Genomic DNA, 26,299 nt, shown 5'->3' on the forward strand with positions numbered 1-26,299 from the left:
GAATGAGCCAAAAGTCTAGCTAAAAATAAAATAGAGTAATTTCGGATAATAAACGGTCAAAATTGTACTTTTGTTTATTATCCGTGAGCAATAAAAAAGGAAAAAGAAAAGGCAACATTGAAAAGTTTCTACCCCAACAACACCTGTAGTTTAGTTCCATGTGAAAAAACGGAAATCTCCAAATTCTTCTTCTTCTTCTCACCAATGAGAGGAGGACACGTGTCGGTCTTGGTTGTGAGTTTGATCGTCCTCCTCCTAGGCAGCAACGTTTGCTCGGGGGAGTTCGGAGGAGATTACTCGAAGCTGTCGGGGATAATAATCCCAGGCTTCGCGTCCACACAGTTGAGAGCATGGTCAATATTAGACTGCCCTTATTCTCCTCTTGATTTCAATCCTCTCGATTTAGTCTGGCTTGACACCACTAAAGTAAATCATTCTACAACTCGCACTGTGTTCCTTTTATTGAGATAGTGCTAGTGTTCACTGTTTATTTCTATGCAAGGCTTAGTACTGAACTCTCACTACGATTGGAAAAATTCCATGCATTAAGTAGAAATAGATTTAATTAAGAGCACAACACGACAGAAGCAAATCCAAAATAAATTGGGATTAGTCTGATAGGTTGAGAATTTAATTTGTGGTAAAAGACAAATTATTTAGAGAATCGTAGTCACGGTGTTGATTTAATTGGTTGTCGAGATATTGCTATGGTGTACTGTTTATTTTTATGCAAGGCTTAGTACTGAACTCTCACTAGAATTGGAAATTTCATGCATTAATTAAATATATTGAGTAATGGAGGTTTAATTACGAGTAGAATATGACAGAAGCAAATAATTGTTTGGATAAATGTGATGTTTGGATAATCTAATTTGTGGTAAAAGACAAATTATTTAGCGGGCGTTTGGCCATGAAAATTGTGAAATTTGTAAAAAAGTAGTAGTATGTGTTTTTCAAGTCGGAAATGGTATTTGGAAATTGGAGTTGTGTTTGGACATGAATACATATTGGAGTTGTTTTTTGGATTTTTGTGAGTGATTTGGAGTGAAAATTGTGAAAACAGCTTTTTGGAGTTTTTCAAATTCCGGAATTCAACTTCCAACTGAATACCGGAAAATTGTAACAATTCTATGTCCTAACAGTTTTGCGGAATAATATTCCGGAAAAAAGTGAAAACTATCCATGGACAAACGGGCACTTAGTATTGAACTCTCACTATGATTGGAGATTTCATGCATTAAGTAAAAAAAATATATTGATTAATGCAGATTTAATTAAGAGCAGCACACGACAGAAGCAAATAAGTGTAATAGGTACTACCAAATAATTGGGATTAGTGTGATATTTAGATAATCTAAGTTGTGGTAAAAGACAAATTGTTTTGTATTGGAATGAAATGGACCAGAATAACTAGAATGGGTACAAGAGCATTCATGCAGTAGACTCCAACTGACAGCAGTTGATTGATTGCATGAAGGAAACATGATATTCAATTCAGAGTTTTATCATACACTATTAGTCTGACGATACCAACTTTTTCATCTTGTAGTTTTAGACTAATGACACCAACTTACGAAACTCATTCAGATCAAGACTAAAAGTGTTTAATTACTTTTGGTTTTGCGTTATACAACATTGGAAGATATGAACGTGATTTGTAATTTTATTTGGGGAAATACCCGTTGCAGCAAGTTACTAGATATCATACCAGTCATGAGATGTTGCTTCTTCTGCAGTCATAAAAAAATGACTATCTGCAGTCAGGATCTTGCTTCCGTGATACAAAAGTACTAACCTTTTATATTAACTTATTGTAAGTTAATAATTTGTCTTTCTTACAGCTTCTTTCTGCTGTGAATTGCTGGCTGAAGTGTATGATGTTGGATCCTTACAATCAAACAGATCATAGCGAGTGCAAGTCTCGACCTGACAGCGGCCTTTCTGCTATCACAGAGCTTGATCCTGGTTATATTACAGGTGTTCTTGATTTATTCTCCTTGCATTGTCATTTGCACTTCTATTAAACTGGAATAAGGAATTCATAATGTTAGGTCCCAATTAGACGGAAGTGAAACTGAACTGATATTCCACTGGTAACACCTTAAGTTGACTGTCTTTTTTTTTTTTTTTTGATAAAGGTAGCTAAGTTGACTGTCTTTAATCCACATGAATCTAGGTGCAGAACTGGCTGGGCACTTTGCCTCGCTTAGGCAGCTCTCAGTAGGCACCAAGTGCTAAAGCGTGTGTTGGCAAAAATCACTGAACTAGCTTTCTTTTTCAACAATCTAGAGAACTTACGATACCCCTGGGTTTTTTGTCTTGAGCGACACCAAACGACAAAATATACAGTGAAGCAACCTCATGAAGCATAACATGAGAAATAGAGATAAAATTGTATATATACACACAGTGCAGAGAGTGGTCATTTTCTTAAAGAACTAGTTAATACTGAATATAAAATTGCAATAACAGAGAGTGGTCAGTGAAGGTCAATTTTTTATTGATATTGTCGCTACTGTAAGGGCTATAAGTCTTGTGGGATTACACTGGGTATGTTGTTGTTGTTCTAAGGGCTATAAGTGATGATTCTGTTACTTGTTTTGGTTCTATAATTGATCCATATTCCATTCCCGATCAGGTCCTCTGTCATCAGTGTGGAAAGAATGGATTAAGTGGTGCATTGAATTTGGTATCGAGGCTAATGCAATCATCGCAGTTCCATATGACTGGAGATTGTCTCCATCAAAGCTTGAGGAGCGAGACCTTTACTTTCACAAACTAAAGTTTGTATTTCGAGATACTGTTTGTGCCTTAAATTCTTATATATGTGTTATGATCTCACAATATAGTTTTTTTCCTCAGTGCAAATGATAAGTTAATTGGTAGAAAAGTCTGAACTTTCCAGTTCCTTTTTCCCAGGGGAAAGTAGAACTATGCATTTCTTTCTTTCATTTTGTTCCAATTTTTTTTAGCTGTGAGCTCTATTTACTTTATTACAAATTTACAATGGTTGAAGATCTGGGCTTGAACTCAATACAAGTTTTTCTTGCTTACTCTTAGGCCTGGGGATTTTTTTCCCTGCATCAAATATCTAAGAATACATGGCCATGGAAAACAAGGGACTTTAATTTACAGTTTTCTTTTCCTCCCTTTTATCTCTGAACCCCAATCGCCCAAAATTTGTGTGGGTGTTTTTTTTTTTTTTTTTTTTTTTTTTTGTACTAGAGATCTATTTTCAGTACCTCTTCCAGTGAAGTAATATTTTTCTTGGTACAAATTATGCTTGGCGTGATTGTTTGCATAAAATATGTGTTCAATTTTACACTGATAAGTGATAGCTAATATTTTCACCAGGCTTGGTAGGATGGCATGTTCAGAAAATAACATAGACAATTCCAAACTCATTTTTGTGCCACAAGTGTCTCAATTTTGTGCCTTATTTAAGTACCTCCATAGCTTTTAACCACTTGATTTTGCATCTCCCTCTCTCACTCACCCTGCCCATACTATTGCATAAATCCTTACAAAACTTCTGTTTTAGTGATTTTTCTGTTCTGCTCTTTTGAGTGTTAAAGCATGTTCTTTTGTATTTTTTCTGGTAAATGTGCTCTATTTATGGAGGGTTTTGATCTCTTTTTCCTTTCTGGCAGGCTAACTTTTGAAACTGCTCTTAAACTTCGTGGTGGACCTTCTATAGTTTTCGCTCATTCATTAGGCAACAATGTCTTCAGATACTTTTTGGAGTGGTTGAAATTAGAGATTGCTCCAAAAGAGTATAGACGATGGTTAGACGATCACATTCATGCCTATTTTGCTGTTGGTATGCCTATGCTAACCAAAACACTATTTGACCTCCGGTCTTATCTCAGAAATTAGGGAATGGTACTTATATGGAATTGCTACTTTTGTGTGGCTTCAGGAGCTCCTCTCCTTGGTGCTATTGAGACAGTCAAAGCAACATTATCGGGGGCTACATTTGGTCTTCCTGTTTCAGAGGTTTTATTTTTTTAATCCAACTTAATTTCTAATGCTGTAGGCTACCTTTATGTATGTTTTGGACCTTTAGGTTGCATAGTTCAGACATTGAAATTCTAGGTTGCTAAGGAACTGTTAACTCCTTGGAGAGCTTTAGAGACGACTTTTTTAATCATCAAAGAAATGTGAATTTGAAATTCTTTTGTTCGAAAGTTTCTTGTATTTGTATTTGTATTTGTATTTGTATTTGTATCTCTTTCATTAACAATCAAAAGAAGTTCTAGTATCTGTTTCATAAATTATAAACTTAATAGAAGGTGTAAGTCTGGATATTCTTATTAATTCTTAAAATTGGATAGTGAGAGCCTCTTAACCCTCTAATCTCTAGCCGGTCACATATACTGGTAGATTCAAGAAACTACTTCTTTGGGAGATTTTTAAGGCTTGTTCTGTTTTCTCTTGGCTAGCCTCTATCTGCCTGAAATCATGAAGCTCCAAAATTTGCTGTACTACCTTTTAAAATTTACGTCAGAATTGTTTGTAAGAGAAGCAGGATGGTTGTGATTGTTACTTTGTTAGTTCAAATACTTCTGGAATCTAAGTTGTGATGTAACTGGCAAATTGTGTATATACACACAGTGCACGCATATACATATATGTTGTGTTTGTGTGTGTACATATGTTGTATTTTTATATATTCTTTGTACTTATAATTAAGAACTGGGCAAATTGTGTTATAGAACATTTTCTTCCTAGCTTTTTAGATATGCACATTTATCTTCACTTCAGAAGAATTGTCCCAAAAAATGGGAGCTCACCTGCGACTCCATTTCTGTTTGGGCAGAAAAGAGTTATACCGGTGTAGGTGACAGCTATTTCAGCATTTTGGTGGTGGACAACCTCTCCTTTAGTGCCTATGTCACCATATTGTCTACAATAAATTATAAGAGAATGAGAGCACATTAGAAGGGGGAAGGAGGGCTCAAACGGCAAGTCAGCGCCTGGAAAAAGGGGTCTGGAATCTGGATGTCATGACTGCAGAGGATGCTCCTTCCACTCTGTTCCAGTGCTCCTGCAGTTACTATGCATTGCACTTGCCATTTTTGCCCCCCTCTTTCTCTGTGTACGCTTAATTTGAATGTTTCCCGAACTTTTTCTTTCTTTTCCTGTAATATTTTGAACACAAGAGGCAGGATGTAAAATAGCACATAATACTTCTCCATTTAAAAAAAAAAGATGGAATCTGGGGAGGCCCCATTTTTTCACAATGTTTAAGTAAAAGTGACATGGTCACAATAAAAAAGAAAAGAAAAAAGTTGGAATGTACGACTCCCATAACTAGGTACCAAATATGTCATTTTCTCTTAAAGATTTATTACTCTTTGCTCTTTTTATTACAAGGCCTTTTGTACTTCATAGAGTAATATGTATGATACCGTTCATTATCTTTGAGTATCTAAAGATTATACTTTGTCTTATGCTTTTCAATATCTGCATTGATATGACATCTATGTTTTCCAAGTTATCAGGGAACAGCTCGCCTGATGTTCAATACGTTTGGATCTTCTATATGGATGTTGCCATTTTCAAAATATTGTACAACAGATAATGTATACCAGAGGCATTTCTCTGGTGGAAACAGAAAAAACCATCATGCCTACCATTGCAATGAGCATGAACATCGATCAAAATACTCTGGCTGGCCAACAAACATAATCAACATTGAAGTTCCTTCAATTCGAGGTATTACCAAAGGCCAACAAGTGTGTTGTGTCTTTAGCATAACTTGTGCTAACAGGCTTTTATTATGTCTTAGCAGGGAATGAGGCTTATCCATCATTTGTAGAAACTGCCCAAGCCAACTTGTCTGGAATGGAATGTGCATTCCCGACGCAATTATCCTTTTCTGCTCGTGAAGTCTCTGATGGAACCTTTTTCAAAGCCATAAAGGATTATGATCCTGACAGCGAAAGGCTTTTGCAACTTTTAAAAAAGTGAGTATAACATCAAATCCTTTTATGCCATGCAACATTTTCAGATAATGTGATAAGAAGATAGTGTCCTTGATGTTTCTAATGTAACATATTCAATAAATTTAAATTATAGTTGATCTTCTTGTTGAACGAAATGAATTTTCTGTACCTTCCATGAAAATGTTGAACTTATTTTATTCCTTTTTTTCTTTCCAGAGGTCGGAACATATGAAAAAAATAGATTTTCTCCCTTGACTTCTCCATGGATGAGCGAGGTGTTGCAACGCTCACACAACTAGAATGTTTTTGCTAATTTTTGTTTTGCTTGTGTTTATAAACTGCCTCTGGTCCTTAATAAGTGAGCTTTTGGCCTTTTTATTTTGGTCCAAAACAAGTGTTCTCAAGAAGGAATTAACTTTATTTTTCCAAATTAGCCCTTGTTTACATATCCCTAAGAAGTCTTTAAAATTATTCCAATATTCTATGATAACATTAATTAAGGGTAATTAATCAAAATACCTATTCTTTTCTAGGAGTTAGTATTTTCGTAAGGGGTGTGCCAAAGACCAAAAGGTCACTTATTATGGACCGGAGGGAGTATTTCTTTGTCCCAAAAAGAATAACATGGTTCTATTAACAAAGGCAAATTGGACATTGTCCGAACAAAGATTGACATGATTCAATAAACTAAGGGAAATTGAACATATTCCTAAGTTGATTTCAGACATTTAATCTCTATTTTAAAACTACACTTATTTTATTTAAAAACAACGTAAATTTAGCACTGGTCACATATCAAACTAAAGCTGTAATAATACCCCCTTCATCTTGTTTTATTTGTCATACTTCTGACTTAGTCTGTCTTAAAAAGGTCTTCATCTAGAGAAGCGGTAAAGTTCAACATTTTGAAGTCTTAACCGTTAATAATACAATTTTTAATGTTATATATTTTAATTTTGATGTCATATGTTCAAACTTTTTTCACATGCAAATTATTATCTTAACACATTGTAATATATAGAAGATCCATTTAAACTGAACCCCCTCTCCTTTTGCCATTATTCAGAGGACATCCCCTCTATCTTCTGTGTGAGAGAGATGATTTTTAGTTGGAAGAGCGTGAGGAGAGAAGACGTAGCGCGTGGAAGGTTCCACTTCAAGCGCTAATGTGGGTTGTTTGAGAGAGAGAGAATAGGAGAGGAGAGCTTTTGAAGGTGTAGAGTCGAGTTTCTCTCAGTTGAGGAGTAGTCTCTGTTCCCTTATTTTCTTCGGTGCACATAGAAAATTCCTTGTTGTATAGACAATTGGGTGGAGTTCGTAGAGAATCATATCATTTTGTAAATTCTCTACTTTTTTGGTATATCTCTTGCATACAGCCGTTGTGGCCATGTTTATGAATGAAAATACTCTTGCTTGATAAAAAAAAATCTTGGCAAAATTACACTTGCAACTACAACAAGATACCCAGTGTGGTCCCACAAGTGGGGTCTGGTGAGGGTAAGATGACGCAGGTCTTACCTCTACTTTTATGGGGTAGAGTGGCTGTTTCCGATAGACCCTCGGCTCGAAAGGAAAGACAGTGCTGTGACAACAAGTATCAAAGTAAAAAGCATGGTATCAAGAAAAATATGGCAACAAAAATAGCACGATAGTAAGACACATTGAAGAAACGAAATTACACGACTACTACCTAATACTTCTGCTACGGAGACCACTAGGCTACCTTCTAACCCTCTAGCCTTATTCTCGATCTTGACATCTTTCTATCTAGGGTCATGTCCTCAGTAAGCTGAAGCTGTGCCATGTCCTATCTAATCACCTCCCTCTGTTCTTTTTCGGCCTACCTCTCCTAATTCCTGTTATAGCTAACCTCTCACACCTCCTCACTGGCCTATCCACACACTTCCTCTTCACATGCCCGGACCATATTAGTCTCGCCTCCCTCATCTTCTCTGCCGCGGAGGCCACTCCCACGTTGTCCCGTATAACCTCGTTACCAACCAAATCCCTCCTAGTATGCCAACACATCCATCTGAGCATCCTCATCTCGGCTACACTCATCTTCTGAACGTGGCTGTTCTTGACTGACCAGCACTCTGCACCATACAACAAGGTCGGTCGAACCACCACTTTGTAGAAGTTACCTTTAAGCCTTGGCGACACTTTCTTATCTCACATTACCCTATGCGAGCCTCTATTTCATCCACCCGGCCTCGATATGATGAGTTACATCATCATCAATCTCCCTATGTCCTTGTATTATGAACCCAAGATACTTCAAACTATCTTTCTTGGGTAGGACTTGTGCATCAAGCTTCACTTCCGCCTCAGCCTCTTGTGTTACGATACTGAACTTGCATTCTAGATACTCTGTCTTAGTCCTGTTTAACCTAAACCCTTTAGACTCTAGAGTCTGTCGCCATACTTCTAGCCTATCGTTAAATCCGTCACGCGTCTCGTCAATTAGTACTATGTCAGATGCGATTAACATATACCATGACACCTCTCCTTGAATATGCCGCGTCAGTTCATCCATCACTAATGCGAATAGGAATGGGCTAAGGGCTGATCCCTGGTGCAGCCCCATCAAGTCCGGGAAGTGTTCTGAGTCACCCCCAACTGCCTAACCCGGGTCTTGGATACATATCCTTAATTGCCCTGATGTAAGCCACAGGTACACTTTTAGACTCCAGACATCTCCAAAGGACCTCCCTAGGGACTTTGTTGTACGCCTTTTCCAGGTTAATGAACACTATGTGTAAGTTCCTCTTCCTATCCCTATACTGCTCCAACAATCTCCTTACAAGATGAATGGCTTCTGTAGTTGATCGCCTCAGCATGAATCCAAATTGGTTCTCAGAGACGGACACATCCCTCCTCATCCTCTCTCGACCACTCTCTCCCAAACTTTCATACTATGGCTTAGTAGCTTGATACCCCTATAGTTGTTGCAACTTTGAATATCACCCTTGTTCTTGTACAATGGAACCATTGTACTCTACCTCCATTCCTCTGGCATCTTAGCCGTCCTAAATATGACATTGAACAACCCAGTCCGCCACTTCAGACCTGTCTCACCTGTATTCTTCCAATAATCTACCGGGATCTCGTTTGGACACGTCGCTCTTCCCCTCCTCATTTTATGAATAACCCCCTTTACCTCTGCAACCTTTATGCACCTACAATACCCAGAATCTCTACGACTCTCAGACTACTCTAACTCCGCCAACACGATATCCGTGTCTCCTCCTTCATTCAAGAGCTTGTGGAAGTACGTTTGCCATCGTTGTCTAATGTGCGCCTCCTCCATCAACACATCGTCATTCTCGTCCTTGATGCACTTCACTTGATCTATGTCGCGAGCCTTCCTCTCTCGCCTTGGCAAGCTAATATAGCTTCCTATCGCCTCCTTTACGCTCAAGCTGTTCATACAAGTGCTCAAAAGCTGCTATTTTAGCCGCCGTGAACGCTAGTTTCGCTTCCTTCTTTGCCGTCTTATACCTCTCCCTATTCTTCTTCTTATCTTCCTCGTCTAAGCTTTCCGCTAAAGCCTCATAGGCAGCCTTCTTGGCTTCCACTTTTCGTCGGACCTCTCCATTCCACCACCAACCCTCTTTATGCCTACCTGAATTACCCCTCGAGACCCCTAACACCTCTCTAACTGTTTCCCTGATGCAGCCAGCCGTCGTAGCCCACATACTTTCTGTGTCCCCACTAATCCCCCAAGCCCCCATAGCCACCAATTTCTTCTCAAGCTCTTGGGCTTTGGCCACAGTCAGGCCTCCGCATCTAATCCTTGGTCGATCATAAGTGACCCTCTTCTTCTTCCTCCTCTTAATATCTAAATCCATAACCACAAGCTTATGTTGAGTCGTAAGACTCTCACTCGGGATGACCTGGTAGTCCTTGCATAAACCTCTATCATCCTTCCTAAGAAGCAAGTAATCTATCTGGGTCCTAGTCACCGCACTACGGTAGGTCACCAAATGCTCCTCCCTCTTCTGGAAGCTCGAAATAGCTATGACCAACTCAAAAGCTTTTGCAAAGTCTAAGAGCGAAACTCCTCCTTCATTCCTATCCCCAAAGCTAAAACCACCATGGACATCGTCATACCCTCTAGAAGTGGTCCCTATGCCCATTGAAATCGCTTCCCACAAATAATTTCTCGGTCTATGCGATACCTCTCACAATCTCGTCCAAGTCCTCCCAAAAGCGCCTTATGACCTCCTCATCCAAACCCGCCTGGGGCGCATAAGCATTAATTATGTTAAAGTTAGCACTTCCAAAACTAGCTTAATGGCAAAATTACACTTGCCTTCCCTGTTAAACTTATGAACCAACAATGATAGATTCAAAAAGGTGGTTAAGTTAGTTTACTTTCTTTCCATTAGAATCCTATATGTTTAGATAGAATATAATACATCAAAATAAAGACAGCTAATTTATCATGAATTGCATAACTACAGTTTTAACCTAAACACACTCGATGCATAGGTGTTCTACTTTGCCACTGTGAATTATCAGAACAATATTTAAAGTTAATTTTTTTTTTTTTTGATATCGGTAACTACTTGTATTCACAGTAAAATTCAGCTTCAACTGAAGCTGAATTGTAATCTTTACAGCAAAAGTATAAGGAGCACCCAACAAAAACTTACACTTGTCCTATTAAATCTACCAGATCTCCTATCTCCCCTCACAAATTTTGTTTACACCAAAAATAGAAGAGATTTAGACAATTCATCCTAATTTTCTGGATAGAGCTACTAGTGCCCTAAAAAATTCTAGCGTTCCTTTCCTTCCATATTGTCCACCAAACACAAGCTGGGATGATCTGCCACCAATCTTCTTATCCACCTCTCTTCCCTACACTCTTCCAGCATCTGAGAAGCTCAACAGTAGTATTAGGCATAGTCCAATTGATACCAAGGATACAAAAGAACATGCTCCACAGATTTGTAGTTGTCTTGCAGTGTAAGAAAAGGTGCTTATTGGTTTCACCATCTTGGCCACATAAGAAACATCTTGAACAAATCTGAAAACCTCTTCTTTGTAGTTTCTCGTGGGTCAGGCATGCTCTCGCAACCAACCAAACGAAACAAGAGACCTTGAAAGGGATTTTTACTTTCCAAATGAGCTTACAGGGCCAAATCTCCATCAGGGTGGTACTATGGTTGAGATTCCAGTAAACAGACTTAACAGAGAAAGTTCCTTTGTTGTTCAATTTCCATCTTAGTCTGTCAGGATAAGCTGAAGTTCCTCCAAAAGAGGCTAAGAGTTGGAGCATATTGGTTAAGCTTTTAATTTTCCAATCATTGAGAGCTCTTCTGAAAATAAGATCCCATCCTTGAGGGCTCCAAACTTGACTGATTTGTGCTTGAGCTTGGAGGCTTATAGAGTATAAGTCAGGGAAAATCGATTGAAGGTTGTTATGGCTAATCCACTGATCTGCCCAAAAAGTAGTTTTTCTGCCATCGCCAACTATGATATTTACATTAGCCCAGAATTCATTCAAGTGGAACCTAATAGATTTCCATACACTAGTACCATAAGGGCCATTAACTTCTTTAGTAATCCATTGATCTAGCATCCCATATTTCTGGGAAATGAATCTTTTCCATAAAGCGTTGTCCTCTGAATTGAATCTCCATAGCCATTTCTGCAACAAACTTTTGTTGTGCAACCCCAAGTTCTTAATGCCCAGCCCACTCTCCTTCTTGTCAAAATGATTGAGTCCCATTTGACCAGGTTCTTGGATCTCCTTTCATCATCAACTTTATTATCTTGCCAAAGAAAGTCTCATCTCAGTTTGTCAATCTTTTTCTCTACTCCTCTGGGGAGTGGGAAGAGAGACATCATGTATGTAGGGAGGGCATCCAAGACAGAATTAATGAGTGTAACTCTGCCACCCAAAGAGAGGTATTGGGTTTTCCACCTTGCCAGCTTCTTGTTACATCTCTCCAAAACTTCATCCCAGATTTCTTTGGATTTGTTTTTGGCACCTAGAGGCATCCCTAGGTACTTAGTGGGGAGGGAGCCCACTTGACAGCCTAGGTTCCATGCTACATTCTGAAGATCATCAACTTGATTAATTGGATAGAATGAACTTTTGCTCTAGTTGACATGAAGCCCAGACAGGGCTTCAAAATTGGTCAGGATTGCTTTGAGATGTCTGATCTGCTCCACTTCAGCATCACAAAAAACTAGTGAATCGTCAGCATATAGTAAATGAATGATCTCCAGGTGGTTGCTAATGGTGGTTTGAGAGTCGAAGCCCCTAATCCAACCATTAGATTTAGCTGTCCTAACCATGTGATTAAGACCTTCCATAGCAATCAAAAATAAGAAAGGTGACAATGGGTCACCCTGTTTGAGACCCCTTTGAGATTGAAAGAAACCTACTGAACAACCATTTATCAGAACAGAAAATCTGACACTAGAGATGCAAAATTTGATCCAGTTTATCCACTTGTGCCCAAAGCCCATGTCTTCCAGGATCTTCAGCAGATAGCCCCAATTTACATGGTCAAAAGCTTTTTCGATATCCAATTTACATAAAATTCCCGGCCTTCCTTGTTTGAATCTAGAGTCCACTAGCTCATTAGCTAGTAAGGCTGCATCCATAATCTGTCTCCCTTTCAAGAAGGCCATTGGGTGTTCATCGATCAACTTCCCCATGACGGTCTTCAGTCTTTCTGTGATGATTTTAGAGATGATCTTGTAAACTCCTCTGATAAGGCTTATAGGTCTGAAATCTTTAAGTTCTTCTGCCCCATTCTTCTTTGGTATCAATGCAATGAAAGTAGCATTGAAGGATCTCTCAAAGAATTTATTGTGATGAAAATTAAGAATGGTTTGCATTAGGTCTTCCTTTAGAATATCCCAACATTCTTTAAAGAAACCCATTGTAAAGCCGTCGGGGCCCGGAGCCTTGTCGATTGCACATAAATTGATGGTATTTAGCACTTCTTCTTCAGAAAAAGGTCTTTGCAACCATTGACTTTCCTCCTCAGTTATCTTGGTACAGCTAACATAATTCAGAGAAGGCCTCCATGATTCGGTTTCTGAATACAGCTTTTCATAATAATCAACCATAACTTCCTTGATATCAGCCTCAAGTACCACTTCTTCACCTCCAACTATTAATCTGTCAATTGTGTTGTATCTTTTGTGTGATGTTGCCATTCTTTGGAAGAATCTAGTATTTCTATCACCTTGTTTTAACCATAAGACCTTGGATTTTTGTCGCCAACTTGTAAAGTTAATTTTTTTTATTTTTGATAGATCTATAATACTGATTTTTATTACCCCTCCATTTCAATTTATATGCAAAATTTGACTGGGATGGAGTTTAAGAAAGAAATGAAGCCTTTTGAAACTTGTGGTCTTAAACATGCTTTAACATTTGTGTGACTATAAGACTTTTGAAACTTGTATTCTTAAACATGCCTCAGCATTTGTGTGGCTATAAAAGCTTGTCTATATCTATCTTATAAAAAAAAAAAAACTCGTCATTAAGGGTGAAATGGGAAGTTTAAGTTAAACTATTTCCAAATTCAGAAAGTTGTCTCTCTTCCTGGAACGGGTTAAAAACGAAATGCTGTCACATAAACTGAAATGAAGGGAGTATTTAATGATTACTCTTTACTTCAAAACTATCCGCAATCAGTTATGTAGGTTGCTGTACATCCACTTTGGCGAGAAATTATATGGAGAAAATTGAAAATCAATTCAAGATGCTATAATAATTAAGTTAACGAGAAAAATTTGATTAACTAAAAATTGGAATGTAAAGAGAGAGAACCATTTACGAATAGCAGAAATTTTCTAGGATAAAGAGTTGAACCAGAGTTTGTGGTTGTAATTTTTGAAGCTGAACGGAGAACTTTGACATCCGAGGGTGATATCAATGTTATTATGCTAATTCAGTTGTATTTATTCTAACTTCTTTTAATCTTTGAGCCAGCCAAAGTTGTAAATATCAGATGGACTCAGTAACTAAATAAAACTTGGTCAACGATTTAGTTGTCTTTATTTAAAAGAATGTTGTACGATGGAAGTTGTTTATGCTAGCTTATCATGTGTATACCTTTTTTTTTCTTTTTTTCTTTTTTTCCATGAGTTATTGGCTATTGTGCTTATTTGTTCTTTAGTTCTTTGCTAACTATTCCTAGCTATACCATGTTCTAACATCTAAAATTCAGGTCTTACCATGCTGATCCGATTTTAAATCCTCTAACACCTTGGGAAAGACCACCTCTCAAGAACATATTCTGCATTTATGGCGTAGATTCGAAGACTGAGGTATTCTTCTCTTCACAAGTGTCTTTTATGCTCTAACCAGTTTAGAAATTCATTATGTTATTGTGCATATGTATTTTAACATGGATGATTTGGCTGTAGCGATATGCTGTTATTGAACTCAGCATTGCTTGTTTTGCACTAATTAATCGGCATATACACTAAATCAACTTTTTTTGTGCTCATTTAGCAGCGAGTTCATTATGTTCTCATATTAATTTCTGAACTTCTTCAAAACTTAAAAGTAAAAAACTAGTTCTCTTGGTGACCTTTCATCTGAAGTTGATAGGATAGCTAGAAAGCCTCGATTAACCTTCAAACTTTGCGTATTACGTTACTTGGAGGTGGAATGGTACTATGCATTCATGAAACTTACAGCAAGAAGGTTGTAAGTCTGTCTGTTGTTGATCAACCTAGGCATGTCTATTATAATTCTTTTGTCCGTATTGCTTTCACATGACAACTTCTTGATGAAAGTATCTATTTGGATGTGGAATTCTTTTAAGCATTCAGTTGAAATTTCCAACTTGAAACTTTTTAAGAGGACTCTTCTGATCTGTGGTTTAAGAAATCAGAAACAGAAAGTCCACATGTTTATATACAACCATGTCATGTTATATGTGAATGAGAAACTGCTATAATGCTTGATTTATTAATTTTGGCTGTTTTGTTTTTTTCCCTAAAGGAAGAGCTTGTCTACCATAACCATATCCATCCGTTGTTTGCGGCAGAAAAGTAAAGAAAAGCAAGAAAAAAAGTGATGATTGAAGAAATAGTGATATGGAAAAAGAAAAGGAAAAGAAACAAGTGGGTTATAGTGTTCCCCCAAGTTTGGCTGTATTTCTCAATTCATCAACCTCTATCTCACTACTAACCCTAGCCTGTGAAAATGACTTGCATAACTTTTAGTCTTCTGTCCACGCTATCATAACTTGCCTCTATGTGATTATATTCCCCTCTTCTAGTTATTTTCTTCCTTCAATATGTGATCCTGAATATTTTTCTGGTTTCTTCATGTTGATAACAGGTTGGTTACTATTTTGCACCAAGTGGGAAGCCTTATCCTGATAATTGGATTATAACAGATGTGATATATGAAATTGAAGGATCTCTGTATTCACGGTAATTTGTCTTCTGCATCTTGATAGCATATTTTGAAAAGCTCTCTCTAAACAGCACACCTGAATATTGTTTTTCACTTATTGTTATTGCTCTTACTTTGTCATGTTTTTTTCCTCATCCGGGTCCTTCACAGCTTCACTGAGACAGAGTTGTAAGGGTTGAAAAAACCGAAAGAGGATTAGGTTGCATGATTTGTTTTGTGAAAGTATGTAATTTTGAAGTATGCATGCAGGACATTGTATCCTTCATTTAAAATCCGTAAGCTCCAAATATTTGTCCTAGTATTTAATTTGCATACAGACAATATGGAGTATGATACTATGTGTGTGATACTAAATCAATCATTCTTCCTATAGAATATGAAATTATTCTCTGCTTGTACATATTAATCAAAACATTTTGAGTAAGAAATTATTCTTCCTCTTCTTATGCTTCTTAAACCTCGTTGATTGGATACTGACTATTTGGACCTTTGAATCCCTCACAGTATCTCAATTTTTCTCCTTTTAGGTCAGGAAATCTGGTTGAAGGAAACCCAGGCGCAACAAGTGGGGATGAGACGGTATGATGAAGGATAAATTCATGCATGTTTAAGTTTATAATGACTTTGGTTTATTGAAATGACCTCCTTCTGAAACTTTAGATGTCGTTACAAAGCTCTCATAAGTCAGATATACTGTAACAGACCTCCCTTTTTTAATGTGCAATTAGAAGAAATAACATAAAAGACTCATTGGCTTGGTTGATTGACAATGTACGTAAGTGACTTCTTGTATAGGAGTATCAGGCTACGTACATATGGTAAGTAAATAATCTATAATTAAATGCTTAGTGTCTAACATATCCTATAGAATTTTCTATATTCTTTAATCAAGTTAAATGAAGCTAGATATTTGTGAATCTAGACACGTATTCTCTTGATATTCAACACGTCCCTCAAATGCAATGTGATAAAACCAACTTGGATTAGCTTATTCTGGGAACATAGAAAGTTGCCATTGAAATACAAGTGGAACAGTGCGCAATCACCAAAAAGAACCGCAGTGTTGGATTCTTTTCTTCGGACTGTTGTTGGTAACTGCACATCGGGAAAAAACACTTATTGCACTACGTGCGAAAAGGAATTTATTCTCAGTCACTCAAAAGAGAAGTTTTGCGGGTCGCCAAAGCGAGGAGCGGCGCTAGTTCCTAATCGCTAGAGAGAGGAGCGGTGCTGGTCGCCAGAAAAAAGAAGAGAGTAGAATAATATTGGTCAGGCAGGCGACAAAAAGCTACCAGCTGGTAAGTGGGAGCTACAAAACAACTCTACAAGAGCGTTGAGGCTTTGATACCGTGTGTAAATAGAAGAGATAAAAGACAGAAGCTTCTTGGTGACTTTATTGATTAGCAATGTAGAAGAGGGGCTCCTTTTGTAGGATTCTTAGATAATGTAATCATCCTCAGGATCCTAGTTGGAAGTCGAAGCACTTAATCCCTTGTTCCATATTTAGAGATGCTCCTTCTCGCCGCGAATACTATCGAGAAAGAAGAGGCATAAGTATCGCCTCTGTGTATAATCCAACTTCCTTGGCCTCCCAAACACACTCTTGATACGGCAAAAACCTTTCCATACAGGAGCTTGTCCTAGTCCATGCATGTCTGGGAACTTCTTCACTTCATGTTCACATCTTCAACTCCCTCTTTCAAGTGTTCGGCTAGCCATTAGGGCCAGAAAAGATCTCACTCTATGCCTAATAAGATATGTAAATTTTCTATAGTTGAATACAAAATTTTCTAACATATCCTGTAATAATCTATTATATTTTGCTTATTCAAGTTCAATGAATCTAGACACATATTCTTTTAATATTCATCATAGCTGTTGTAGACATAATCAAGTCAATAAAGTGTGCTCTCTCCAACAACTTAAGCTTTTAGATGAGATGGTCACACAATTCAAGATGGTGTCAGAGCAGACAGAGGTTTGACTCTTATCGCCACCCATTATCAAAAGGAATTTTCACGTGCTTGACTAGTAAAAAATAATCAAGCATATGCACGTGACGGGCGTGTTGATGACATAATTAAGTAAATAAAATTGTGCTCTCTTTAACAATGTAAGAAGTGTGCTCTCTTTAACAATTTAAGCTTTTAGATGAGTTGGTAGCAATTTAACGATGGACAACAATTATTTCGACAATCCGTCATTTATGACCTACTAACTAATGCTTTTAAATGCTCATCACCTTTAATCGAACTCAATGTAGCTTTTATAAAAAATATATTGATTCCTCTGAAATTCAAATTTTAGTAATATAACCATATACAGAATTATTTGTTGGTAGGAAGTAGCATGTGCCAGTGGATTATTGTGGTGCGAGCTGGTCCCGATACACTGATGTTGGGAAAAAAGTAGATAATATTATTAAAATCAGTGACTGCATGTTGAAAAACAATGGCTGCACGTTTGAAATGTTATTTCATCTGTTCATTCCACTAGTGAATAGATTGACTTAAAATGTTGCATTGGTTACTTAATAGAATCTTTAAAATGAACTTTACATAATTGTAGTCTTAAGATAAGAAATAAATTCACTATATTATGCGTGGTTAGGGATAAGGTTTATATTATAACTATGAGTTAGCTGAAAAAATCTGACAGTTGAAGTAATGTAATTTTTAAATTAAACGGGTCCGTTTGTTTATGATAACTTTCATATCTATGACTATGAGTACAAGCAAGGGATTCTTTTTTTATTAAGTAAAGCAGATTCGCAGGTTCCATACCATTCCCTCTCCTGGTGCAAGAATTGGCTGGGGCCAAAAGTGAACATAACAAGGACACCACAGGTATTCATAAGCACTGACATAGATATAGATATTTAAGATACCACTGTTCCCTGATCAGTTCTATTTTATGACTTTGAAACTGATATTTTTTTGGAGTTCGTGTCTGACAAAATCATCTGTCTTCCTTTTTGGTATCTGATATTTTGTTTGATCTCATTCTCAGTCAAATTGGAAAACCACACCATTATTACCACCTTTACTAGTGCTAATTATGGGGACGGCTTCTAATCATATTAGCATATGAAAACAGCACCAACACAACTTCACCATCCCACACAAACACAAAGAAGAGCTTCCTAAAAGATTATGATATGTCTGACAATCATTAGCGATTTCTCAGATACTTGAATGTTTGATGCAATACATTTTAAAGATTCCCACCATTTCCTACAAAACAATCCCCTAGCATTCATCTCAGTGTTAGTTTGGCCTAGCTGCCATACCTTTGAGTGCGGTTAGAATACACCCACTTTTTCCCAATTCAGCGGTTCATCTGGTCTTGGGTTGGACAGTCAGGGTCGGAGAAGGGCTTTCTGCCAGCTACACCAACTGAATGATTTGGGCCCTCGATCCGAATGAATCGTCCTTTGTGGAACAAAGATTGACCTCCATGGAAAGGGGAGATTCATTCAGATCGAGGGCCCGAATATAACCAAGCTATGCAGTGTTATTTCGTTAGATCCCTTTCACTTCATTGGCTTCATGTGGGAAACATGACATATTCATGAAAATTTAGTCACATGACCTCATACTCTCCAGTTTTCTGCTAAGCTTGCTTATGAATGATTGTAGCATTTATATTGGTTACTCACTGGCAACTGCAGCTCTATCTTACTCTCTGTCTTTGACAACATCAGTCAGAGCATGATGGCTCCGATGTACAAGTGCATCAAAATATAGAGCATCTACATGGTGAAGATATCATTCACAATATGACAAGGTTACCTACGGTGAAGTACATAACCTATTATGAGGATTCTGAAAGTTCTCCAGGAACGAGAACAGCAGTTTGGGAGCTTGATAAAGGTATCTGAAATATCTCAATTTCCTTTTTCTTATTTAAGTTTTCCAAATGAATTTCTTGGTTATTTAACCCTCTTTCTCACTTTTTCCTGTTGGCTAGAATATATACTTTCCTTTCTTCTGGTTCACCACCTGATTTCCTATGTCTCATTTGTGGCTGTGCTTTACCTGTTTAATACCCAAAAGCTGCGGAATGCAGTTATTTTTCTTCTTTATGATATGAATTTTCTCGCCCATTATTTCTTTAGTTTCCTCTCTGTTTTCCTAATTCTTAGGGCAAAGAGCCAAATTTGCCCCTGAACAATGCGAAATTGAACAATCTTGCCTCTCCGTTAATTGTTGCCACCTGTGCCATTGTTGTTGCCACATTGGCTCATCTATGCTCTTATTGACTAAGACACGTGTCCCAATTAAACACCAAAGACACGTGTCCCAATTAAACACCACCCTTTTTACCATTCCGCCCTCCCCTCTCACCAACCCCCATCTATTCTTTTTAAAACCCAACCCCAACTCCACGTAAACTTAACACTAATCCACCATAAACCACCACGAAAAGCCACCCCTCCCCAGATTTTACCCACATGCAACTTCGTTACTAACTCCCATTTCTAAGTCCACTGAACCATCAGAGTCAGCCACATGTGAAACTTTCTTTGACTCTATATGTCACAACCCAACCCGTCGTGATGGCACCCACACTAACCCCCCTGGTGGGCGAACCATCCCTTAACCGATTAATCATTCATTTATCCAAATACAACCGAAAGAACAACATAATCAATAATAATATGGCCAAGTCATGCCATAGATAGTAAATAAATGCGGAATACTACAAATTACAACCCCAAGAAATGAAAGTCATCGTACAAGGACTCTAACCATAAGTATTGTCTAAGAAATACATAAGTGTCTGAATATAACAATAATGTCTGGAAATAGGATAGACATCAAATAGGAGAGATCTCCAGGCAGCATGGCATGGATAGGACGATAGGAGCTCACCCTCGCATCTGGTCGGAGAACGTGCTATACGCGAGGTGCAGAAGACGACCGAATGCAATCCGCACCAAAAAGAGTGCGTAAGTGGTAAGACGGTACAAACACTATGTACACAGCATATCATAGGCCGACTAAGATTAGTATCATGCATACATTCGTAAAACCAGCAAGATAGACAGATAGGCACAACAACACCACAACAACAACAACAACAACCATTCAACAATGAATCACAAGAAAGGATGAGGTCTAATGCAATGCAACCAATGATAAGTATCTCCACCGTACACACATGCTAAAGGCCTTGTTCACACGATAGACATGACCCGCGAGGGACCTATAGTGTCCATGTACCACTCGCTCCGAAACTGACCTCGGATCACGAGCCCATAACTAGGCCATATCCTCACCCCCTGTCAAATGTGTCTTATATATATATATATATCCGTACACAAGATGAGTCTCAAGATATGGTTCAAGTGCCCAGACCCGATATGAACCACACCAATATAAGATGATCAATCAATAATATCAATGCCAATGAAATACAAGTCACAATGCCATAAGTCACAACAAGACCCAGATAAATCAACCCAACAATAGCATGAATCATACGAGTTATCTCAATCAACACGAAGAGTATATATCAACCCTTTCCTTCCAAAACACAACAAGTACACCTCATGGTTCAATACATAAAGTAACGGCGACAAGCCCACATAATCAGAAGTCATACCATCCTAGGTAATATCCAACCAGACGTCGTGTTCAAAGACCTAATCATGCTTTCTCCCGTCAATTCTACTATATATACAATCTACTAATCAAAGTATAACTCAAGTAAACCGTAACTTACCTCAAAGAATCGGGACCGACAAATACTCCACCCCGAGCTTTCCCTTAAGTATGCCTTGGAACGCTCGAGTTCTAGAATAAAGAATGCTAAGTAAGTAATAGACCATCTAATTGGAAGAAGATCGATTTTGGCAGGAATACCCAAAATAACCCTAACGAATCATATGGGTAAAACCGGAAATTAAGGGTGAAATTACCCTACCCTTAGTCCCAAAAATCATAATCCTCAATTTCATGGGTTTCTAATCACTTTAGACCCTTCAATTCCATAAATTAGTCAAAACTCCCAAATTTGGGTGAAACCCTAAGTCTCATAATTAGACTCTTGAACTATAGAACAATTCCATCCTAGAATGTGTTAATCTACACTTCTAGGTGATATAAACAGTAAGTTAATCAACAATAAACAATTTATACTAAGGGTTTCATGATTAAAAGTCTAAGTCTCAACACCCAACACTCTAGGATCTTAAACCACTATGGAAACTCAAGGCAAGGTAGATAAGCAAGATAATGGTTTAGAACTTACCCTCAAAGATGATTCCACCAAGTCTCTTCAATATTCACCTCCCCAAGCTCTTAGAATTAGGTTTTAGAAGTGTTGGACTAATGGTTCGAACTTAGGAATATAAAATGAGTTTCTGGTCCCGTCGATCCGCTACAGCGGTCACCAGGATCGCCATGGCGATCCCGCCGTAGCGGTCAAGCCTTCCGCTATAGCGGAAATCATTAAAGGCCATCCCTCGCCGTGGCGGCCAGGATTGTGCCATAGTGGCCTCGCCTATGGCGGTCAGACCATCCGCCGTGGCGGAATCAAGGAAAGTCCATGCCACCGCTATGGCGGTCAAGTCCCGCTACAGCGGCACCAAGCCCGTCGTGGCGGTCACACAAGAACCAGCAAAATCTGGTTTTTTGCAAGTCTTTCCCGAAATCCCAACATCAATCCAAGGCCTTCCGTACACAAATCAGATATGCACACACATAAAACCAAGTCAGCCCCCGCAAACGGATAAAACCAAGTTTCCAACCACGTACCCAAAACACAATCAAACGCCTCGGGAACCGAAACAACTGCCCCACCAAGTCATAAACGACCCTTCGGACCTCACGGAATCGACGGAAATCCGAAAAAGGTCCGTTTACCCAAAAGTCAACAATTGGTCAAATACTTTCACTTAAGGATTCTATATCCTTCAGTTTTCACTGGAATCGCTTATAGTCGCAGGAATTGGTCAACAGGGGTAAAATGGTCAAAAAACACATAACGACCCGTTGGGTACAAACTTTCAGCATTTCCTTCTTGTGAATTGATCATAACTTGAGTCCAGTCAGTAGCTTGTTATGACTGTCAAGTTAAATCTAGATAACATCCAAAAATTTGCTGTATTTTTAATGTTTAAAGACATAATCTCCTTTTAGATTGAAACAAGCAAAAGCTTTTTCCTTTTGAAATCAAGACTGATATAAACACATGCACGTACATACATGCATCCTAGGTAAGGGGTTGGGCAATCCATGGCTGTAGTTATTTGGACTTTTGGTAGTGCGTTTGTAGATGAACAGACAGGTATTTGAGGGGATAGAGGACGACTGTGTTTATATGAGGAATAGCCTCTTATTCCAAGTTTCTTTTTGGCGCACTAATGAAATTCCAGTTTGTATAGAAGATCGAATGTCGTTCATAGAGAATCATATTATGTTGTAGATTCTCTACTTTTTTGTGTACAGCTTGTATACTGGAGAATCTTCCCCGTCATTAATAAAATTATTTTTTCTTATCTTAAAAAAAAAAATAAAAAATTGGTAGAGAGAAAGATCATCATTGTAATGCATGCCCAGCCTTATCGTAATAGTCAAACTTCGTAGAAGATCATCCTAAATTTATTCCTGGATAAGATTCTTTTGGGAGAAAACTTAATATTAGTTCAAAAAGCAGACATTGGAATTTCCAGCTTGCCCGAGTAGCATGTTTTGAGGGCTTGTCCAATTCCATAGAATAATGATTATTACTTTTCTTGGTTTCTTCATCGGTTTAAGACGGTTCCAAGCTCTGATACTGGACATAATTAAGACATTGTACATCATTTTATACCTCAAACCAATCTTGTGTATAGGATGTTCAGTTTCCACATGATGCTAGATTGAAGATCTTGTACAATTGCATAGAATAAATTTGGTAATGTTGAGTTGTTCCAGATATAAGATATTGAATCAACCTTAGACATCTTACACATCGTAGCATTCTTCAATTTGATGACTGTAAATTTTCTTGGGTAGCAAATCACAGGAACATTGTCAGATCTCCAGCTCTGATGCGGGAGCTGTGGCTTGAGATGTGGCATGATATTCATCCTGATAAAAAGTCTAACTTTGTTACAAAAGGTGGGTCTGATTCCTTATTAACTTCTTCTATGAATGTTGAGTTTCTATTGACATTGTAAGTATTGCAACAAAAAGCAAAGCGTGGGCCTCTGAGGGATGACGACTGCTATTGGGATTACGGGAAAGCTCGATGCGCATGGCCTGAACATTGTGAATACAGGTAAGAATTTTTCAATTAAATTTTGCAAAATAATGTTCTCCTTTTGTGTAGTTAGGCCACCTTTCTCCGGTTACATTGATGCAGATATCTATTCGGGGATGTTCACTTGGGACAGAGTTGCAGATTGAAGAATTCTACATCTGATCTCCTGTCGCACTATGTATGATTTTTAAGGTGTGCTTCTTTCTTTCTTTGTTAGAAGGGATAAGAACAATGCAACAGCTGATTATCCTAAGGAAGCCTAAAATTAGAACCAAAATATGCGATAACAGGACCGAGACTTGCTAAAATGTACTTTGTGCTTCAAAACTAAGGGATAATCACTTGTTGCCCATTTACCTTGAGATTTAGGAAGTACTTTTACATGCCTCAAATGGTCAAGGAATAATCAGCTAATTTCTTGAAGGGAGCAGAATAATGATGGTCATTTTATTTTATCACTTTATCAAAAAAGGTGGTCATTTTATTTTTATGATGTATGATTTTGTGATGTTTCTTGGTGCTTTGAATTCTTTAGTTGTGGGAGGCAAAAAGCGGGAAATTTTTTAAGTGATAGTCCAGTGCTTTCCCTCGAGTAATCGTATATGATGCTCCTACCTATCTTTCTGAGAGATGAAAAAAAGTTTGGATTGGCAGCTGTAGAGTTGGGTTTTCCTCCAAAATAGGAGTTTCCAGATTTCAAGAACCTAAAACACAAGGGGGACTATTAATAATAATTAAAAGATATTGAGCTGAAGCTGGAAAATTCTCCAGAAATGATGCCTAGTCTGCAAAAAGGAGTCAAGTATTCACTGTTGATAATGATGTGGAAGACCAACTTCCATTGTATAACTGTGATACTTCAGCAATTTCTAAGCACCAGTGACAGATCTTTTTGCCATAGAAATTTTGTTTTGAAGGAACAAGTTTTCATGTGATTTGCAGAAACAGATGTACATTCCACAAACATTAGAAGAACAAGGCCAAATGATTCAGAGAGCAAAGACTGGATGTTCGTCCGGACAGCATCACATCCAACTTCGTCTGTGTATCATAAACTTGGAGAGCATCTGGACCACCTGTACGTCCAAATGGAAGAAATTTTGTAGAGTATTAATTAAATGTATAACCAGAACATGTTCCACATCAGAATGTAATTACAGCTTAGAATAAGATAAGCTCTATTCATTTTAAGGAAGATTCTGATGATCCTTTGTATGCATTGGTGATTTGACGCTAATATTTCTGAAAATTTAATCCATATATTGAGACTTCACTATCACTGGTTAATTTTGACTAATATTTAGATAATGGAAACGCACAATCCAAGACTTTGCATGGATGACTTATTTGGGTTCAAGCACGAGAAGTGAATTTTCTCGGGTGAAAATCATTTACACTCCCAACTATGCTTTAAAAATCAAACTCTCCCTTAACTTTGAACAATAGACATTCTAAAAACATTCTAATGGACTTTTTAAATGCCTATTTTACCCCTACATTATCAACTTTTGTCTTCTTCTTTTTTATTTTTATTTTTATTTTTATTTTTATTTTTATTTTTATAAAGCATGATATTTTTTCATGTTTTTAATTTATGTAAAAGATTTCTTGTAAAAAATAAATATTATCTTCTAGGAAAAGAAAAATGGGAGAAATACTAATTAAGTATATAAGTTAATGATGTTTTATAATAAAATAAATTATCAGAATAAACAAAAAAATAATTTTATTAAAAAACAATCAAAACTTTAATATTTTTTTATCAAGTGAAAAATAAAGGTCATAGTAACTTTATAAATATATTTATATGCAGGTAATGCAAAAACAATTATATAATAGAGGTAAATTTTTAAAATTGATTTATCTATACTGTAAATGAATTTTATTATAATTTAAGAAATATTCCATTAGTGGCAACCAATTAAACTTGTTTATTTATTAAACAATAGAGAATAAGAGAGAAGTAAAATTTTAATATACACACATGCATGTACATGCATATATACATACTTACTGCATATAATATTGAGATAACAATCATAAAAAATAGCATTAGATTTTGTTACAAATTCATAAAAGTATTATTCTACTTATAATGTTAATGAACTTAAATAAGAATCTATAAATATCTAGATTAAAAAAATAATTAATATATAATAATATAAAAATGTATTACATAAATTGAGGATTGAAAAAAACAAGGGTAATAGTCATTGCTTAGGATAAAGGGAAGAGAATGTCTATTGTTCAAAGTTGAGGAGGATTTTAATTTTAAAATCAAAGTTGGGGTTCACCCTTTTTTCTCCGTAATTGGTCATCAACAACAGATAATTGGAGAAGTTATGCAGAATACGACCAAGTGCTGATGCCAAAGCCACAAAAGGACAGGTTTGTTAAATACGCTAAAACATTTCTATACACCTTTTTTTTGGTTTGATATGATAACTTGAAAAGAATCAACAGTTCGAATGAAAAATTGGTGATGCATGAAAATTACTAAAGTTGCATCTTTGATCCTAGTAATCTAAATTCAAAATTAGGCTTTCCTACTTCTTCCAAGTTCATCTTGGTGTGATTTGAAGAAGTTTTTACAAGTTTAAGATGAATGTTTTGTGAATTTTTTCTCTTTTAATTAGGTAATGCAATAAAATATCGTCTGGTGCATCCTCATTTACATCCTATAGAAAAAAGAAAA

General features: G+C 37.2%; 1 protein-coding gene across 4 annotated transcripts; it reads left to right on the forward strand.

Moving 5' to 3' along the window:
- Positions 1–204: 204 nt before the first annotated feature.
- Positions 205–24,883, forward strand: LOC132050511 (phospholipid--sterol O-acyltransferase). Of its 4 annotated transcripts, none has more exons than XM_059441782.1 (16): positions 205–426; positions 1,842–1,977; positions 2,639–2,783; positions 3,651–3,820; positions 3,920–3,996; positions 5,505–5,718; positions 5,792–5,969; positions 14,153–14,252; positions 15,277–15,371; positions 15,882–15,933; positions 18,129–18,200; positions 19,058–19,226; positions 23,358–23,462; positions 23,538–23,622; positions 23,707–23,796; positions 24,547–24,883. In XM_059441782.1, exons 1-15 carry the CDS (start codon positions 205–207, stop codon positions 23,786–23,788), a joined length of 1,902 nt encoding a protein of 633 aa, XP_059297765.1. In that variant the 3' UTR covers positions 23,789–23,796; positions 24,547–24,883. The 4 variants fall into 4 exon arrangements, 3 of the variants coding, with proteins under 3 accessions (XP_059297765.1, XP_059297772.1, XP_059297778.1); XM_059441789.1 differs by having other exon boundaries at positions 24,553–24,883; XM_059441795.1 differs by having other exon boundaries at positions 5,795–5,969.
- Positions 24,884–26,299: the final 1,416 nt, after the last annotated feature.

This window comes from Lycium ferocissimum, chromosome 1, assembly GCF_029784015.1.
Source record: "Lycium ferocissimum isolate CSIRO_LF1 chromosome 1, AGI_CSIRO_Lferr_CH_V1, whole genome shotgun sequence".
NCBI classification, from domain to species: domain Eukaryota; kingdom Viridiplantae; phylum Streptophyta; class Magnoliopsida; order Solanales; family Solanaceae; genus Lycium; species Lycium ferocissimum.